At 43.2% G+C, this 19,638-nt stretch overlaps 1 protein-coding gene and 3 non-coding genes across 4 annotated transcripts; all 4 read left to right on the top strand.

Moving 5' to 3' along the window:
- Nucleotides 1–9,196: 9,196 nt before the first annotated feature.
- Nucleotides 9,197–9,269, top strand: Trnae-cuc (transfer RNA glutamic acid (anticodon CUC)). The gene has a single exon. It is a non-coding gene; the product is annotated as a tRNA-Glu (tRNA).
- A 24-nt stretch (nucleotides 9,270–9,293) lies between these two features.
- Nucleotides 9,294–9,365, top strand: Trnaw-cca (transfer RNA tryptophan (anticodon CCA)). The gene has a single exon. It is a non-coding gene; the product is annotated as a tRNA-Trp (tRNA).
- A 14-nt stretch (nucleotides 9,366–9,379) lies between these two features.
- On the top strand, nucleotides 9,380–9,454 carry Trnai-gau (transfer RNA isoleucine (anticodon GAU)). Its single transcript has one exon. It is a non-coding gene; the product is annotated as a tRNA-Ile (tRNA).
- Nucleotides 9,455–11,710: 2,256 nt separating this feature from the next.
- On the top strand, nucleotides 11,711–18,602 carry LOC143280654 (uncharacterized). Its single transcript, XM_076585380.1, has 6 exons — nucleotides 11,711–12,317; nucleotides 14,062–14,245; nucleotides 14,834–14,905; nucleotides 16,561–16,684; nucleotides 17,257–17,341; nucleotides 17,957–18,602. The coding sequence occupies exons 1-6, from the start codon at nucleotides 11,722–11,724 to the stop codon at nucleotides 18,045–18,047; spliced, it is 1,152 nt and encodes a 383-aa protein (XP_076441495.1). The 5' UTR covers nucleotides 11,711–11,721; the 3' UTR covers nucleotides 18,048–18,602.
- Nucleotides 18,603–19,638: the final 1,036 nt, after the last annotated feature.

Here is a 19,638-nt window from a genome sequence, read left to right as displayed (position 1 = left end):
AACCGGTTCCTTTTCCTTGGTGGAGAGAGGTCGACTGTTCCCGTTGTCCAATCAACCAACCGCACGGGCGTTCTAACACAGTCAGCGACTGCTGGTATTTGTATGGTAAGTTGTGAGTTGCAAAAGGTGATTACATTTTTTTTTTTTATAAAAAAAAAAAAGAGAGAAGAAAACAGAAGCAATCCCTAACAAATCACACACATACACACCGGCAGGCACACGTACATATTCAATACACACGCACGCACGCATATGCACGCGCGTGCACGGACACACACACTCTGTCTCTCTTACTATCTCACGGCACACACACATTTTGCTGAAGAAGGTGGTGAAAAACCATCGAAATATATATACAAGTATGTCCAAACTTTCGATTCTGTGTATATCCAGAATCAGATTCCCCCCCCCCCCCAAACACCCCCCAGCCCCCACCCCCACCCCCCGCCCAACCCGCCCCCCCCCCTCCTCCCCAACGAATAGGAAACCGATCTTTTGTCACCAACAAGTGACCATAGTTTTATGTTAAAAAAAAAAAAAAAAAAAAAATCCGTGGACACACTTCATTAATGAAGGTCGTCAGTCACACACTCCAGGAGGCGGCTGCACTGTGGCCACTTGACAGGTAGACAATGGCCAGACCTATAACAGTCTTCAGGTGTGCGATTCGGTGATTGATTGAGAAATGTTTTGCGGCATGTGATGGGTATTTTAGAGACGTGAGTGAACAATGGGTGGCTTCGACGAATATTTATCCAGCATAGTTTTTTTTAATTTTATTTTATTTTTCTGTTTTGGTTTTTCATGTGGAGTCTCTTTCTCAGAGGGAGAGAGAGAGAGAGAGAGAGAAAGAGGGAGGGAGAGACAGAGAGAAAGAACCAAACACAGACAGTCAGAAAGACAGACAGGAAAGACAGGTAGACGCAGCGAAAGACAGACAGACAGACAGACACACAGACACAAACTGAGAGGTGGGTAGGAGAGTGAGAGACATAGAATGCGAGAGAGAGAGAGACAGACAGTTTCTGAAGGAAACGCGCGCGCCCACACACACACACACACACACACACACACACACACACATATATATATATATATATATGTGTGTGTGTGTGTGTGTGCATGTATGTATATATGTATATACAGAGAGAGAAACAGAGAGGGAGCGAGTTCCAATTGATTAAAGATACATTGTGATCTAAATGGCAATGTCGTTCTCTTTTTTTTCTTCTGAACAGTACGTGCTGTTGCCTGCCCTATACTCAATGACTCGTGCCGCAAAAAGAAAAACATGATGTTCATCCACGTAATCTTGGAGTACACTTTGGGAATCATGAAGTCTTCGTAGATAAGGTATAATAAAAAAAATTATGGGATAAGGACAGATAGAGGTTGGATATATCTATTAATTAGTCTGTAAGTCATGATTTTTGGTCGTCTAGGAAAAGACAGAAACGTTAATTCCCATGGCATTAAGAGCATCGGCGCCCCCGCGCACGCACGCACGTACGTACGCACGCACGCACTGTTAGATCTTTCAGCAGCGTTTGGTTCGTTTGATCAGGGCATTCCTCGTGAAAGGTTGTTAAAAACGTTTTAGGAATCTCTGGAAGGACGGGCGCAACAGCCGAGTGGTTAAAGCGTTGGACTGTCAGTCTGAGGGTCCCGGGTTCGAATCACGGTATCGGCGCCTGGTGGGTAAAGGGTGGAGATTTTTACGATCTCCCCAAGTCAACATACGTGCAGACCTGCTAGTGCCTGAACCCCCTTCGTGTGTATATGCAAGCAGAAGATCAAATACGCACGTTAAAGATCCTGTAATCCATGTCAGCGTTCGGTGGGTTATGGAAACAAGAACATACCCAGCATGCACACCCCCGAAAACGGAGCATGGCTGCCTACATTGCGGGGGGTAAAAAACGGTCATACACGTAAAAGCCCACTCGTGTGCATACGAGTGAACGCAGAAGAAGAAGTGAAGAAGATCTCTGGAAGGGAACTTTGAGTGAATCCATTCCTGTTTCTGATGGTCACACACAGACGATGACTTTTAACAGGAAATCGTCGGAAGAAACTACACATTTCTCGGACGGCCTTTTGTTCTTTCCCTCCTATGATTTCCAGATGAGGGCTTGTTTTGTGGCACCGGCTGCAGGCTTGCGGCGGCCATCCGTTTCTAGCGTCTATGTAGAATCTCTTCTTCTGCAGGCCCCTGCCTTGTTCGTTCCTTTCTTCAGTTTCTTCATTAGTGATTCTCTCCTTTGTCCCTTTCACGTTTAGGTTATTCTTTGATGGAAGGCCTTATCGATGTTAACTCTTTCCATACGAACGGCGAAAGAGACGACGTTAACAGCGTTTCACCCCAGTTACCATCATCAAAATATTGCAAGCGGAAGGCTCTTGTACTGAAGACGTGAATATTGACAAAGAATACCACAATTCTGACGACGGAAGCTAAAGGCTGGGTCATTCAGACACCCACTGGACATCCGAGGGGTCTGTGTAGAGGAGAAGAGAGGACTGGCCGTACTGAGTGAGTTAAACTTTTAACAACTTTAGCGAGCACAAAATCATTTGTTCCGTTTGTTTTCCGGAAAACGGAAACAGGACCATGACGAGTCGTTCGTATTTTGACGACACTTCAAAGATTAAATGATTTTTTTTTTTTTTTTAAATGTAATCCTTTTGCCCCTTTTTGGGGTGTGGAGGATACAATTATTCACTGGCTACCTATCCGAGCTCGATTTGACTGCAAACTTGCAACTGCTCCGACCTTGTTTCTGTGAAATAATCCTTCCATACGGAGGGTTATACTTTCAATGTCACCTCCAACATGTCTTTGAATACTGCAGTCATATCGAGGAAGTACGGAGAGCAGGTGACATTTAAGGCAACCCTATTTATCACACACTCATAGTCCTCTGGCAGGTGAGGGAGTTCTACAATGTTTGGTTTGCGATCAATCAGTCCAGGATTTAACCAGTTCTTACCACAGGGTGGTCATCATGGTCATGTGCCAGTCGTATACATACATACACACACACGCGCGCACACACACACACACACACACACACACACTGCATACACAAGGCAGCACCACTGATCATACAAACGAACCCCATATTTTCACAGTGGTCCACAAAGTACAAAACTGAGAGAAACACAGCATAATTATCGATACATTATAGACATTTTAAAAGCGCGTTACGATAGGATATTACACGCTTTTCAATATAGTGCGAGACAGATTGATGCATGTACGGAAATCGAACAATACAAAGTAGAACAAATAATTTATGATCATAAAATAAAACAGATAGGTGTACATGTATAAACGTTGAGAAGCATACAAAAAGGATGGAGGGAAGGAGGGAAGGGAGGGAGGATGGGAGGAAGAAAAAAAAAAGGAGAAGAAAGAATGGAGGGACGGACGAAACGGAGGAAGAAAGGAAAGAACGAGAGAAAAAAAAAAAAAAAAGAAAGAAAAAAAGAAAAAAAAAAGAAAGAAAGACCACCATCATTCTTTCAACAATCATGTTCTCAGCACCTATTGTGGAGAAGTCGTTAATCACGTTTGAACTGGGAGCGACAATGATCCCCCACTTCCCCCCACCCCTCTCCTCCAACACACACACACACACACACACACACACACACACACACAGATGTCCGAGACCTTGGGGAATATATGAGAGGTCATCGACTTTGTATATGGTGTGATAGGTTCAAGGTCAAGCGCTTGTCCAGTTCTCTTGGTCAGTTTTTTTTTTTTTTTTTTTAAATAACGATTGATTGTTTAAGCCCCCAACCCCACCCAACCCCACCCCATTCCCCCTCCCCCCGAGTTTGTGAAGCTCTTGATGAAAGTTCTTTTGTGTGCTGCCCACCTGTATATAACTAGGCAGTAAATGTGGCGATTCTTTTGTGTGGTGACTGTCTTTGTCTGTCTGTCTGTCTGTCTGTCTGCTTGCCTCTGTTTTACATCTTTACAGAGATTAACTAAGCATGTGCTCTTTATTATTTGACATGTATAGCTAGCTTGACTGCGTGCAGTATCAGTATCAGTATCAGTAGCTCAAGGAGGCGTCACTGCGTTCGGACAAATCCATATACGCTACACCACATCTGCCAAGCAGATGCCTGACCAGCAGCGTAACCCAACGCGCTTAGTCAGGCCTTGAGAAAAAAAAAATATATATATATATAAGCGTACATACATAAATAAATAAATAATAATTATGATGAAAAAGAAAAGAAAAAAAAAGATAGTAGTAATGAAAATAATGATAAAATAATAATAATAATAATAAATAAATAATTAAATAAATAAGACAACAATGATGACAAATAAGCAAATAAATAGAAAACATGCGTGCAGTGAACTATGCATTTGATATTTATGTGTATTGCGTATTTCTTTGCTGAGTGTTTGTTTACCACTGGACAAAGTATAATGTCTTGTTTATGTTTGTTTTTTTTTCCAAAAAAAAACAAAACCGTTCATTTTATGATACTCTTCCATGAGGGGCAAAGGCCAATAATTGTCCCATCCATCTATACATTCACCCCCTGCCCCCCACACCCCACCCTTCCTCTCTCTCTCTCTCTTTCTCTTTCCCCCTCTTAGTGTGTAGAGAAAAGTTATTTCGGGATGTCACGAACTAAAATCATAGTTTGTTTTCCATTTAGTTACGAAATTTTGTGTCCATGACGTTGGTCGATTTTTTTTTTCTTTCATTTACGGCTTGCTGTGCGTCTTAAAATGTGTGTGTGTGTGTGTGTGTGTGTGTGTGTGTGTGTGTGTGTGTGTGTGTTTTGTTTGTTTTTTTTTTTTTTTTTTTTCCAAATAAACTGGTGGCCCTTGCGGTAACTTATTTCAGAGTTTCGAGTTCGTTTCCTAGTTTGTATTGTAAACATGAGCGACTCGACCACATGTCAATTTCTCTCTGCATATAATCAAATTGATTTGGCCTGCCTTGACTTGACTTGGCGAAGTAAAATGGTCAGTCGGTCGACCTTAATTCCACACAATTAGCATTTTAAACCGTTTTAAACAATCACCGTCAAAATGAATGTCTTCTCTTCCTTCAGGACTAGCAGGAAACCTGGGTCCCTGGTGAACACTGGATCAGAGTGGAGTGATGGCTCAGAGGTAACGCGTCCGCCTAGGAAGCGAGAGAATCTGAGCGCGCTGGTTTGAATCACGGCTCGGCCGCTGATATTGTCTCCCCCTCCACTAGACATTGAGTGGTGTGCAGCATGCACTTAGCGCAGGTAAAAGAACCCACGGCAGCAAAACGGTTGTTCCTGGCAAAATTCTGTAGAAAAATCCACTTCGATAGGAAAAACAAATAAAACTGCACGCAGGAAAAAATACCAAAAAAAAAAAAAAAAAGGGTGGCGCTGTAGTGTAGTGACGCGCTCTCCCTGGGGAGAGCTGCCCGAATTTCACACAGAGAAATCTGTTGTGATCAAAAGAAATACAAATATAAATACAAATGCAAATACGAAGTCCAACGCCTTACCAGTTCTTCCACGGAGCCTCCAAATAAGACGATACTCAAGAACGTGGGAAATGAATAGGTGAAAATTGAGGGGGGTGGGGGTGGGGCTGGGGGGTGGAGGGGCAGGGGTAGGGGTAGGGTGGGTGCAGGCGAGATCTTGTGGATTGGAAGGACAGGGCAGGATTAAGGAGACACACTTTTCAAATGCAGCAGAAGATTCAGACATTCTTCAACACCTGTCTGAGGCGCATCTACAAGATCCCATGGCAGGAGAAGATCCGAAACGAAGATCTGTGGGAGCGAGCGGGACAGGAACCAGTGGCCAAGCAGATACTGCGGAGGAAGTGGGGCTGGATCGGACACACCCTCAGGAAGCCAGCGTCCAGCATCACACGCCAAGCCCTGACCTGGAACTCGCTGGGAAAGAGGAAGAGAGGCCGGCCTCGCAACAGCTGGAGGCGAGATACCGAGGCAGAGCTGAAGCAGCAAGGGACCAACTGGACTGGAATGGCCAGAACAGCCCAGCACAGAACAGAGTGCGATGGCGAGGGGTCGTCGATGGCCTATGCTCCACCAGGAGCGATGGGCAAAATGAATGAAATAAATGACTTTTCAAATACAACCCACTCTTCGGGTGTTAGCAGCAAAGGGTTAAAATTGTCCACCCGTTTTATCTTCGTGTTCGACAGACTGAAGTGGAGAGATGTACACATATACCTACCTACTTGTGATGGCAGATAAGGCTCTGTGTGTGTGTGTGTGTGTGTGTGTGTGTGTGTGTGTGTGTGTGTGTCTGTGTGCTCTATTTGTCCTTTGTGGATTTATCTTATCTTGTCTTTGCATTATTGGATGAGGTGACATATCCTCAAATACTTCTCCATCTTCTTTCACCGGGAGAAAGCACGTTTTTGTTGGTTAAGTGTTCAGTCCTAAGTTTGGTTTTATTTTACCGCTCTCTCTCTCTCTCTCTCTCTCTCTCTCACACACACACACACACACACATACAGACAAACATACACACATGGACAGATATACTCACAATTATACATGCATGCGAACGCACAAACACACTCACTGGCACACACACACACACACACATACACACGCCCGCCCGCATGTATGAACGCATACCTACACGCACGCGCGCGCACACGCATAAACATATACACGTACACACACACACACACATGGACATGTCCACATGATCACACATACGCATTTACACAAACACGCATGCATGCAAGAGCGCACAACAAACACACTCATTGACACACACACACATACACACGCACGCTCGCACTATGCACACCCGCATACACACACACGCACGCACACATATACAACACAACACACACACACCCACACACACCACTTTCTCAGTTTGTCATTATTTGTGTAAACACTGAGAAGAGGACACACACACACACACACACACACACACACACACACACACACACACACACACACACAACCCCTCTCTTTGTCAGCACATAATTCTGTAAAGAGAGAAGGGTGTGGTGTGGTGAAGGTATGAGGACGGGAGTAGCGCGGATTGCCAAAATGGAGGTAAAGCGTGATCTCCACGTGGATATATATTCCTGACTTCACAACGGTTCAGTTGTAGATAGGAACGTGCGTGTCTGCTGACATACGCACGCACCCCCGCATGCACGTATGCACGCACACACGCACGCACGTTTACATGACGATTGATATGCACATGGCATTCACTGACTACTGTACAGTAGGTGCAGATGTAGTAGATGTAGATGTGGTGTAGCGTATATGGCTTTGTCCGAACGCGGTGACGCCTCTTTGAGTAACTGAACGAACTGAACTGACTAGTGTAGCAGTTGATACATAGATATTTAAAAAAAAAAAAAAAAAAAAAAAAAAAAAAAAAATTCCTTACTTCACTGGTGTCCTAAAATATCACGTTTTTCTTTTGCAGACGGTTTTCCGTTTAACATGCTATGATGATCAGTATGTGCATAGAAATTAATAGGGATACAGCTGTTATTCATTTATATGTTTTTCTTTATTGTGTACTGACCTATTTGTTGACGAGCATGTCAATGCCGGAGCCCACGGCGAGTTTCCTGGTTGCTTCAGCTGCTGATGTTTGAAGCAGGCACCGAAAAGTCTTTTGGACAGAAGTAAAGAAGATTTATTTTCCCCCTCCGGCCAGATTAACGACCTGTTTGTATTGCATTATTTATTGGTTCTTCAGGTCATCATGTTCTTTTGCGAGGTCGGTGGAGAATTAATTTTGGTCTCAGATGTGAGTCACACACACCACACCACACCACACCACCACCGCATTCACATTTACAACCTCCTCCCCGGACACACACACACGTGTGTGTGTGTGTCTGTGTGACTGTCTGTCTGTGTGTGTGTGTGTGTACGCATAGTCATACCTTTCTCTCGCACGCCCTCGCTTTCTCTCTCTCTCTCTGTTTGTCTTTCTTTCACTCTCTCTGTCTCTGTCTCTCTCTCTATATATATCCCTCTGATTCTCCTCCCCTCTATCCCTCCGTTCCTCCTTATCTCTTTGTCTATCTCTTTCTCTCTCCCCCCTCTCTATCTCTGTTTCTCCTTCCCTCTCTTCTCTCTCCGTTCCTCCCTTTCTTTCTCTCTTTCTCCCTCTCTCTGTCTCTCCTTCCCTCTCTCTCCGCCCCCCCCCCCCCCACACACACCCCCCAACCCCCTCTCTCTGTCTCTTTCTCCCTCCGCTGTTTGTCTTCTTATGTCTTTCCCTCTAACTCTCTCTGTGTTGGTCTCTTTAACTCCCCCCCCCAACCTCCTCTCTCTCCATCCTCTCTTTTTTTTCCTCTCTCACTCCGCTCTCTCGTCTGCCTCACCTTTCTCTCTCTCCCTCTCCCCTTCTTCTCTTTCTAACTGTCACACATATGACGGATACAGTAGTTAAAGATTATTACTAATCTGAAAATCAAACCTGGCTTTGACATGACACACAGGCTCTCGATACAGCCACAGAATGAATGATGCATTATTTTGTAATGTATTACCACGATGTCAGAGGAGAAGCTAAAGGTCCCATACCCTTTTACGACCATCGGGGCAGCCAGTTCATATCCGACGGACATAACAGCCGAGTGGTTAAAGCGTTTGACTTTCAATCTGATGGTCCCGGGTTCGAATCTCGGTAACGGCGCCTGGTGGGTACAGGGTGGATATTTTCCCTATCTCCCAGATCAACATATATGCATACCTGTTTGTGCATGAACCCCCTCTGTTCGTGTGTATACGCAAGCAGAACATCAAATACGCACGTTAAAGATCCTGTTATCCATGTCAGCGTTCGACGCCGCCGACACAAACAAGAACATACCCAGCATGCACTCCCCCGAAAACGGACTATGGCTGCCTACATGGCTTGGTAAAAACGGTCATGCACGTAAAAGCCCACCCGTGGTACGTACGAGTGAAAGCGGAAGTTGCAGCTCACGAACGAAGAAGAAGAAGAAGAAGAAGAAGAATTCATATCCACTGAGTCAGTCTAGGTCTCGGCGGCACAGAGACGGGGGGTCCACAATCGTCCTCTTCGTCCGCCGTTATTGACCTAATCCCCGACCGGCGAAGCCAGGTACCCATTCACACCTGGGTGGTGTGACAGCAGAGTCGGAGTCAGTCAAGTGCCTTTCCCATAAGTTCCAAGTCCCCATAAGTCCCAAGTGGTCTAGTGGTTAGGACTTTCGCACTCTCACCGCGACGGCCGGGGTTCGATTCCCCGCTTGGGAAGTTTTTTTGTTTGTTTTTTAGCGCGACTCCGTGGCGCAACGGTAGCGCGTCTTACTCCAGACCAGAAGGTTGCGTGTTCGAATCACGTCGGGGTCACGATTTTTTGAGCTGGCCCATTAGCTCAGTTGGTTAGAGCGCCGTGCTGATAACGCGGAGGTCGTGGGTTCGACCCCCCATGTGGGCTACTTTGATTTCAAGCGCGTTGGGTTACGCTGCTGGTCAGGCATCTGCTTGGCAGATGTGGTGTAGCGTATATGGATTTGTCCGAACGCAGTGACGCCTCCTTGAGCTACTGAAACTGAAACTGAAACTTTCCCATGGACTCGATGCAACACCATACCGAAACAGGACCACGAACCCTGATCATCGGTGAACACTGGATCAGAAGTCCAACTGACACCTAACAGATTTTTTTTTTAACCACGGCTCCGGCCTCCTTAGGAGAGAAGGGGTTAACACCAACACACTTTTGTCGGCATCCGCTCGCCGGCTACTGTATATAGTTCTGGCATCCGAGTGACCAAGATCGATTTGTCGTCGTTGTAACTGTATCGATCTATCTATTGCTCGCCGTTGGCTTGGTCACTGCCCTGTAGAGCTTGTTTGATCAACTGAATCAATAATCAAGAATATTTCTATCTCAGTTTGTTGCCGTTACAACCCCGCCGACCACGCCGCCACACCAGGGCTGAAGAACTGTAAATATTGGTCCCGTAGTAGAATGTGAAAAACCAAAACAATACAAATACAAAACAAAAAGACATGGAAAACGAATATTGACACGTTTACAGTCATTTCACGCACATAAACATAGGACAAAACAGGCTTATCATCAAAGCGTATTGCGCAATTCAGTATCAAAAAAAGAATAATAAATAAATAACTGAAAGAGGATTGCTGGTGGTTCAAAGTAACTTGCAATAATTGAGCGAGTAATCTGTGGAATTCTTTCACAGAAAAAAACAAATCAAAGAAATCTGTGAAGCTCTCCAACAGACAATTATGTCAGCACACAAGGCGGTTAAAACTGAATCACAGTCAAGATGGCCTCACATCAGTCGAGTCAAGTTCTGTCGACGCCTCTATAAGACCCTGCAGTCCCTCAATCCTCTCCCAAAGCGCCTGCTTGCCGTGTGATGTTGTCCCTTCAGTGGCTGGATCCAGGGTGACCCAGGACTCTCAGAAAATGCCCGGGTACTATTTAATTGATCCTTTTCCACACACTACAGTGCCCTAGATTTAATCCCAAAATTACCACTGTCATTTTTCTGTTCAGCACAAAATAACAAGGATCAAAATATTCTGAAACTCTAACCAAAAACAAAAAAAAAAAAAAAAAAAAAAAAAATCTACCGACTAAAGCCATTTTAGGCTCTACAAAAAATAAAGGCAGGTATCTAAATGCATCAAAAAGCGGGAAGATTAACAAAAAATGCGTCCACGGCAGACTGCAACTTGGATCCACAACAGGTTCCCCGATAGGTCAGAGGTATGTAACAAGCGGTCCAAGGGAGATAATTGATCATTTCGATATGTTGTGTCGTCGACTATAGGAAAACGAACATTTCGATTGTATGTGAGAGGTGAGTTTGTTGTCCTATCACATATTCATATTGAAAGGACCTCCAATATCACAATGGGGGAATAATCACAAAGTTATTATCAAAACATGGTTGCAAGTATACGATGCGTAAATACGAACATTAAATGTTCTGGTTTTCCGATGTTGTTACCGTCAACTGAACTATTCATATTGTGTCTTGTTGGTAATCATTCATCCTCCATGGCTTATATTTCTTTGAAACTTGATTATTAATCAATTAGCAAATGATTTCATACGTGTTACGGGTATTTGGATACTGATAGTTCCACTGAAGAAGATTAAACGACACCAGCTTCAATCCATCGCTAACAACCGCACCTGATGGGGTCAGGAGGGGTCAGTGGGGTGGGGAGTAGGGGGATGGAGGTGGGGGCGGAGGAGATCGAGGGGCTATAACTGGCATTGATAACTGCCCGCGGACAGCACGACAGTATTTGTCGACAACACGTTAAGATGAGCAGCGAAAATAACAGTATTAATGCTGGGTGTCCAGTCTGTGATTTGAACCACTGATCTAACTAAAACTAGGTATCCACCACTGTTTTTAGATCGGTGGGTTGGAACTCGCAACCTTCTGAATTCGAGCTCTCAGCTCTGCAGACAAAGCTAACCATACAGAGATCCTTGCCAAGATCTAGCTAGCGGGAAAATTAAGGGGTTGGTGAGGAAGATACAAACAGATAAATGAAAATAACAAACATTAAAACCCAAGAAACAAACAAAAGCATCTAAGTCCCGTCTCTTTTATTTTTCTATCTTGTTTGAACGGAAAACACACACACACATACACACACACACCAGAGTCCTGTTGTTTGTCTGTACCATGCGAGTTGTTCCCCTTAACACAAAATGGCTGGATCGTCTGCTGTCCTTGGCAAGAACACAACGAACAAAATTATTCATGCCAAGACTCTTATGTCAAATAAAACGAGCATACGCCAAGCTTTTGGCATTCACATGAAATGGATAGGAGCTTCTGGACTGTGCTTGCGAGCAAGCGTGCTTTCAGGGTGGCCGTATCCCCGTCCGAAGAAACGAAAGTTGGCTTGGAATATGACCGTTGGTACAGACATTCACAACGCCACTGGCATGATACAAACATGCAAATTCAGTTGTGGTGCAGTACTCAAGAGCAGCCCTCAGCATAAGACATTTTTGCAGCAGCAGAACCACCCGTTTTGTGGGCACGTTTGTGTCAAAGATTCGCGTTCAGTCTCCAGTTCATTTCAAGAGGAGAACAATGACCCGTTAAAGGCTACGTGGGATCAAAATCTAGATCTGTCGGTGTGTGGGGGTGGTGTTTACAAGGATGCTAGTGGAAGAGGGTGGTTAAAAATGTCAAAGTGGCTTTCCGGTGCATATTGTTTGAGCAAGACGACGCGTTTGGCGTCACCAAAACTAGCGCTTCAGTATCAGAGTGTTCGTCACTATGCCAGGAGAAGAAGGTATGTGATTTCTTGTAAATGTATGTTTTAGAACATGTTTTATACTTCACTGTTTTGGTATAGTTTATAATCAATGTTGATAAATGAATAGGTACACAATACATATGGATGATTAAACAAAGCTCCCAATTAGAATGTATTAATTTTACATACTCTCTAATTTCAAAAAGTAAGTAATTTTCGGAGGGTATAGAACATGTGGACAAAAATCTAGAGTATGAATTAATTCACACACATATATGCAAATACACACACATGTAAGCACCAGGTGGCAGGTATGCTTGAGTGGACACATAGTACACACACATGTATACACACACACTACACACACACACACACACACACACACTTACAACTACACACAGTTATTTGTATGGTTCCACCAAAATCATTGACATGCACATGCACGCATGCATACAAGCATGGATATGTGCTATTTTCCCTGACCTCTCCATTCCCCCACAACACATGTGTACTACATAATGATCCTTTTCCTCCCCAACTTGATCCTTTGCAAATAAATACTGTACTTGCTAAGAATCACAGACACACACACACAGGCATTCCCCAGTGCCCCCTCCCAAATTTACTGTAATGTGCATTTGATGCTCACATTGCTGGGTGCATCAAATGCACATTACAGTAATTGAGTAAATAGCTGAATTTAAAAAAAAAAAACTTAAAAAAAAAAAATATAAAAAAATCAAGAGAGGGAGGGGGGGATAAGCTAAAATCAGACATATAACTTATGTAAGCATGAATGTGTTCATGTGGGTATCTTACATTCTGGCAGAACTGAAAAGGCATTGGACTTCTGATACAGTGTTGACCACTGATCAGGGACCAAGGCCCTGTTTCAGCATAGTGTTGTGACCTTGATTTTCCTCCAGTGTGAATGGCTACCTGACTTCCGATGAGGCAGGTTAAAATGGCAGGAGAGGACTGGGCCCTGCCTTACTGCCTCTGCTGAGCCCTATGGACAGAGTGGATATAGATTCACTGTGACGATAGCCGTAAAAGACTGTGGGACCTTGCTTTAGCCTTTTACCTTTTTGTGCTTCATTTGATAAGGAATTTAATCTGACATTAAAGAACCGTAATGTCTTTCTCAGTCTGTAAATGTTATAATTATTATTATTATTATTATGATTATCATCATCATTATCGTCATCATCATCATCATTATTATTGGTGTAGGGGTGGTCTGATAGTTATGCGTCAACCTAGGAAACAAGAGAATCTGTGGGTTCGGGATCAAATCCCACACAGATGGCCAGAATGTTCTCTTTCTCCATTTGACCATGTGTGGTGGTCTCAATGCTAGTCCTTCAGATGAGAGAATAAACCAAGGCCCTGTGTGTAGCACACACATAAGTTCACCCATGGCAACAAGAGGGTTGTCCCTGGCAAAGTAAAAGTCTGCTCTGATGAAGAAAAAAATACACTTGTACGCATATTTTTTTTTCTCTTTAAAGAAAAAAAAAGAGAGAGAAAGAAAAGGGGTGGTGCTGTACTTTGGTAACATGCTGTCCCTGTGGACAGCAGCCCAAATTTAATGCAGAGAAAGCTGTTTTGATGAAAAGTAATACAGTGCAACACAATATAATACAAATATTACAATACAATTCAGTCTAGCCCTGTCCATACAATTGTTTTTGTTTTTTTGTTGTTGTTGTTCTTTTTGTTATTAATATTATTATCATTGATATCATCAGTTATTATGACATACAATGATACATTGCAGGCAGGGTGACAAAGGTGAATGCAGTGAGGAAGACGAGGAGGAGAAGAAGCGCCAACTACGAGGGGCGGTGATGTACGTGTCCAACCCTATGAACTGGTTCAGGAAGTGCTGGAACATCGGCAAGCTCAGGCGCAAGGTGGACCCCACTTTCTCAGAGAGCGAGTTTCTCGGTGGCGCCAAACAGGTCGGTACTGAAGTGAGACACAGTGCTATGGTGCTGTTCCAGTTTCAGCTCCATGTTTCAAGTATCGATCGAGGTGTCAAAGCATGCAGACTGATCCATATCATTAAAATATATCTAGGAGATATGTATATGTGTGTGTGTGTGTGTGTGTGTGTGTGTGTATGTGTATGTGTGTGTGTGTGTTGCACCACATCTGCTTTAATTTTAAAGAAAGGAGACCTAGTGCGCTGGTCAGGGCCTTGAGAGCCAACCACAGGTATATATATATATATTTATAAATTATTAACATTATAATGAAATAGAATAGATAAAACAAACAGATAGTTAAAAGCATCCAAATATACAGACGAAAAAGAGAAACATTGAAGGCAAAAGATTGAATTAAAAAAAACCCCAACAGAAATGATCTACTTTCTCTTGTGCACATCGACACTGCATGCATACTCACACACACACACACACACACACACACACAGTTGTGTCTTATAAACCTTAGGGTTTTATGACAACAAAATATACTATTCATTCTGTTTCTGTTCTATTTCTATTCTATTCTGACACACACCCTGTTGTGCTTTGCTGTTGCAGGCAGTCAGTTATGTCACGCAAATGGTGTCCGAAGGCAAGTTTGATCGGCTCTCTGGTCTGGTTGTCATGGAGGTAACACAAGGACTCTTGTGCATGTGTAGACATGTCTACATTCATTCATGCATTCACACACACATGCACACGCAGACACACACACACACACACACACAAACATGCATGCACACAGGCATACAGGCATGCAGGCATGCAAACATGCAGATACAAACAAACACACATGTTCACACACACACAGAGACACACAAACACTCACTGTCATACACTCTGTTTGTGGACCATACACAGACACATATACACTCCGTGCACCAGTGAGTTATATAATAATCATAATGATGATTAATGATAATATAGTACTTATATGGCGCAAACTCCCCATGTAATGGGCTCTAAGCACCTTTCACGACACAAAAACATATAATAACATACCTCTACACATGAAAAACCCCCCACATATATGTGTATCTATATACCAAGACAATACGGCTAATTGCAGGTATGAACATACACACACGGGTGCGCACGCGTGCGACAAAAATACCCCACACACGTGCACACACATGCTCGTGCACATATACACACCCGTGCACTCACAAACATCCACCTACAGACACACACACACACACACACACACTGTATGATGACTTCAGTAGAGGGCAAAGTGTGGTGGGTGGTAGGAGGAAGAATGCAGACAATTAGCTCTGCTTCACCACACCCAAAGGCTTATTTGAATAGATGGGTTTTCAAGTTTGTTTCGAAAGAGGGCAGCGTTGGTAAGTGACAGAGATCCAGAGGAAGAGAATTCCAGACAGAAGTTGCTTGATACTGAAAGGCCCTTTGACCAAATGTCTTTGAAGAGGTTTTGGAGACTGGAAGGAGCTTTTCAGCAGACCTGAGAGAATGGGAAGGGGTGTAAGTTTAAAGGACAGTAGATAAGTGAGAAAGGCAGAGATCCTTCAAAGTGGTGAAAATCCAATATGACAATTTATAGATGTATTCCCTGGTAAAGAAATGGTACCTTTTTTTTTTTGTTTTTTTTTGTTTTGAAGGGTAGTGTGGGGATAGTGGGTCATAAAAGGGCAGTTAAAGCAGCTAAATCCTATGAGCTTGGTGTAAGATCACAAGAGAGTTTTTAACGCAAATTTTCATGATGTTTTCATAGAAGGAACATTCCATAATCATTTGGAGATGAATGGGAAACAAAATCAAGGACATTTACCCATTTCTCAGCCTTTTTTTTGCTCACTCAGTTTATTTTTTGATCCGTCAGCTAGGTCTGCACACTATCAAGAAATGGGAAGTTCAGGAGACCGATTGCTTTGTTGAATGCCGGTCTGTACTTGACTTTTGGCAGAAAGTGAAGTGAAGGAAAAAGGCTGAAAAACAGATAAATGTCCATCTTTTTTTTTCTGATTGACTGTGAAATGTTCCTTGGATGATAATATGAAACTTTTGTGTCAAACAACACTCTGTGATTTTACACCCACTTAACTACTTGAGCAGCCTGCGGAAAGGGACATGGGTTTTCATGCAGTGACAGGTTTAGTAAGCTGACCTTACGTCCACTTTCCTGCTTGTTGAATGAATGTTAGCTGAAGGAAGGTATTATAAAGCAAAAGTGCAACTGCATGGTGGTGTCATCAGATACAATGGACTGTGTGTGTGTGTGTGTGTGCGTGTGTGTGTGTGCATGCATGTGTGTTTTCATGCAGGTGATCGACTGGCTGAAGGATTTCCGGAACTCTCTGGCTGCCAAAGAGCAGGAAGCTCTGGCACTGAGCCCAGATGACATTGCGCTCATAAAGATACGCTACTTGCATTTGGAATTTGAGCAAGGTTTTGTGTCATGCATGTTGATTGTAATAATAATGATGATGATAATAATAATAATAATGATGATGATAATAATAATGATAATTATTATGTGGTCTACCTTCTTAGCACAGGGGTCCAGATTGCAGACAAACACCTTTGTATAAAATTACCTTTGCAAACACCGGGATTGTTACACAGGGAAAATGTAAAGAGAAGAAAAAAAAAGAATCAATTTGTCTCAAAATTAAAGTTCATTTCTCTGAACATTGGAATTAGGACGAATCAGTTTTGATTTCTTGACCATATTTAAACTTTTCCTATTTTCCCATGCAGAAAAAGCACAGGTTTTTGTTGTTGTTGTTGTATTTTTGGGGGACTTAAATAAAGTCTACAGACTTTAACAAACCCAGGTCAGATGTTACAGACTTCTTAGACCTTAAAACGTATGTACCTCAGTTTCTCAGTAATGACTGTACTAACTTTGTTGGTGCTGTCAAAGTTTAGAACACTAACACCTCAGGATTTTTGCTGAAGTAACTACGTGAATGTAAGAAAGAAAAAAACACGCATTTTTGTTGTTGTTGTTATTGCAGATGAAGTGCTAGCATTCGTGGACACAGTGTGCTTTGGATTGAAGCTGTGTGACAACGTTCCTTACTTTGTGGACCTGGGAATCAGGTTGGGTCACTGAATCAGCCTGTCAAGTTTTTGTATCCACGTCTGTGGACTGTCATCTTTCGGTAACATTTCTGTCCACGTTTCACTTTCTGGGCACATCCGTCAGCTTCCTCCTCCTGTTGGGGGGGGGGGGGGGGGGGGGGGGGGGGTGAGGGACAAGGGGAGGTGTGGGGATTGGGGGGGGGCTTGGATGGGGGTGAGGCAGGAATTTAGCATCCTGCATCAATGTTATGTCTTCAGCACCAACCTACATTCCGTCTGTTAAAATTCCATTTCAAAACTCATCTGTTCTGTGAGGCGATTGTTTGGTTAATTTGAGCAGTTTCCTGTTCATGTGTGCGTGTGTTGTTGAGTGTGTTTGGCGATGCTGGGTATGGCTGTGTTCGTTCGTTCGTTCGTTCTTTAGTTTAACGTCTTTTCACTGTAAGTGATATTATGGCTGTGTGTGAATGGGTGAATGCCAGCGCATCAAGTCTGATTTAACTAAGAGAAATGCCCTGATCAAATGCCAGTCATAATTATTGTTGTTGTTGTTTTTTTTTTAATTAAAGACACATGTCTCTACCCTAATGGTGTGTGCATGTGTTTGATGGAAGCGCACTGTGCTGTGGGCAGGTTCAAGAGAGACTACTCCCCAGATCCCCCCAGTGATTGGGTGGTGGCTGGAGTCAGCCACATCCGTCTTCAGAACTTGGCAGGGAACTGACTGACTGACTGACAGGCTGACTGATGGATGGACAGACAGACAGACTGATGGACTGACAGAATGACTGACTGATGGACTGACGGACAGAGAGAGAGAGAGGCAGAGAAAGAAATGCCTGCCTGTTGGCACCAGGGAAAAAACTGTGGGAATAACTTGGTTGATGGCGATGAAAAACTAGGCATCATGTTTGCAACTTTCATCATGAAATCTTGTTAACACCTTGGTTATCTGTAGTGTATATGTGTCTTGTCTGCATGTGTGTTTGTGCGAGCATGACTGTGTGTGTGTGTGTGTGTGTGTGTGTGTGAATAAGTGAAGGAAGCTCTCCCTTTTATTTGCAGATTGACTAACTGATGGATGACTGTCAGTGCCAGAGATGAAGTTCTGGGAAAAACATGACTGATGAGTCTTATATATATATATATATATTTTTTTTTTTTTTTTTAAGTGCACATGCAGATTTAGAAATATAACTTGCTGATCAATGTGTGTGTGTGTGTGTGTGTGTGTGTGTGTGAGCAATCCCTTACAAAACTTGGTTGAGAAATGGAACATCTGTGGCAGAAATTAAATATTATTACTATTTTTACATATTAGCTGGTGACGTGTGTGTTGTGGTGTGTGTCTGTATGTGTGTGTGTTGAGGTGTCTGTATGAGTGTGTGTGAGTTCATATATGTGTGAACCGTGACCAAGAACATATGTGACCAATAAAATAGAGAAAAAATGACATAAAAAAAACCAAGATGTGCCATGAAACAGAGTGTCTCTATTCAGAAAGTGTCTCTTTTTTTTTTCCTTCCTTTCATTTTGTTGAGGAATGCAGATGACAGAAATAACATGAAGAAAACTACACCATACATCATTCTGACAGAGGGATACACAACCAACAACTCTCAGTGTAAATGAGCTAAATGGTTAGGATAATCTGTCATGAACTGTGTCTTGTATATGGGGGTTTTGTGTGTGTGTGTGTGTGACAGTTTTGTGTTGATGTGGCTGAGCATTTGTATGGTTTAACATTCCTTTCATTTTTGTTGAGGAATGCTGACAACAGAATAACATGAAGCAAAACTACACCATACATCATTTGAACAAAGAGGGATAAACAACTATTTGGTGTCATATACTGTACCATGTCAAACTGATGCAAACTAGGCCTATTGGTTTGCTCTGCTTGGCCAAATTCCGCGCGGCTAACAGTGAAAAGACGGGCCCACCCGCTCTCAGCCAATCAAACGCCTCTAAAAACTATAAGCGCTTAATCATTCCTTTGGCCAAGGCTCTCCACGCCATCTTGTCAGGTACAACTAACAACTCCCAGTGTAAAGGAGCTAAATGGTTAAAATAATGTCATGAACTGTGTTTTGTAGGCTTATCTTAATGGGTTTGTGTGTGTGTGTGTGTGTGTGTGTGACAGTTGTGTGTTGATGCAGTTGAAAGTTTGTATGGTTTAACAGTCAAGATATGGCCCTGCGCGGTGGGCTGGACTATAAGCAACAATAAAGCCCAGTGTAAAAGCCTCAAACTACCCCCACAGCTGGGCTTTACCCCAGGGTCATTCTGGGATAGCATTTCCATAGGGAATGGGG

Source organism: Babylonia areolata, chromosome 3 (assembly GCF_041734735.1).
Source record: "Babylonia areolata isolate BAREFJ2019XMU chromosome 3, ASM4173473v1, whole genome shotgun sequence".
Classification (NCBI taxonomy): Eukaryota; Metazoa; Mollusca; class Gastropoda; order Neogastropoda; family Buccinidae; genus Babylonia; species Babylonia areolata.
This window is presented reverse-complemented; position numbering and strand designations above follow the sequence as displayed.

Coding starts and splice junctions, on each gene's coding strand:
- LOC143280654 (XM_076585380.1), top strand. CDS start 11,722: ATGGCTGGATCGTCTGCTGTCCTTGGCAAGAACACAACGAACAAAATT. Junction 14,246..14,833: donor TTCTCGGTGGCGCCAAACAG/GTCGGTACTGAA, acceptor TTGCTGTTGCAG/GCAGTCAGTTATGTCACGCA. Junction 17,342..17,956: donor TTTGTGGACCTGGGAATCAG/GTTGGGTCACTG, acceptor TGCTGTGGGCAG/GTTCAAGAGAGACTACTCCC.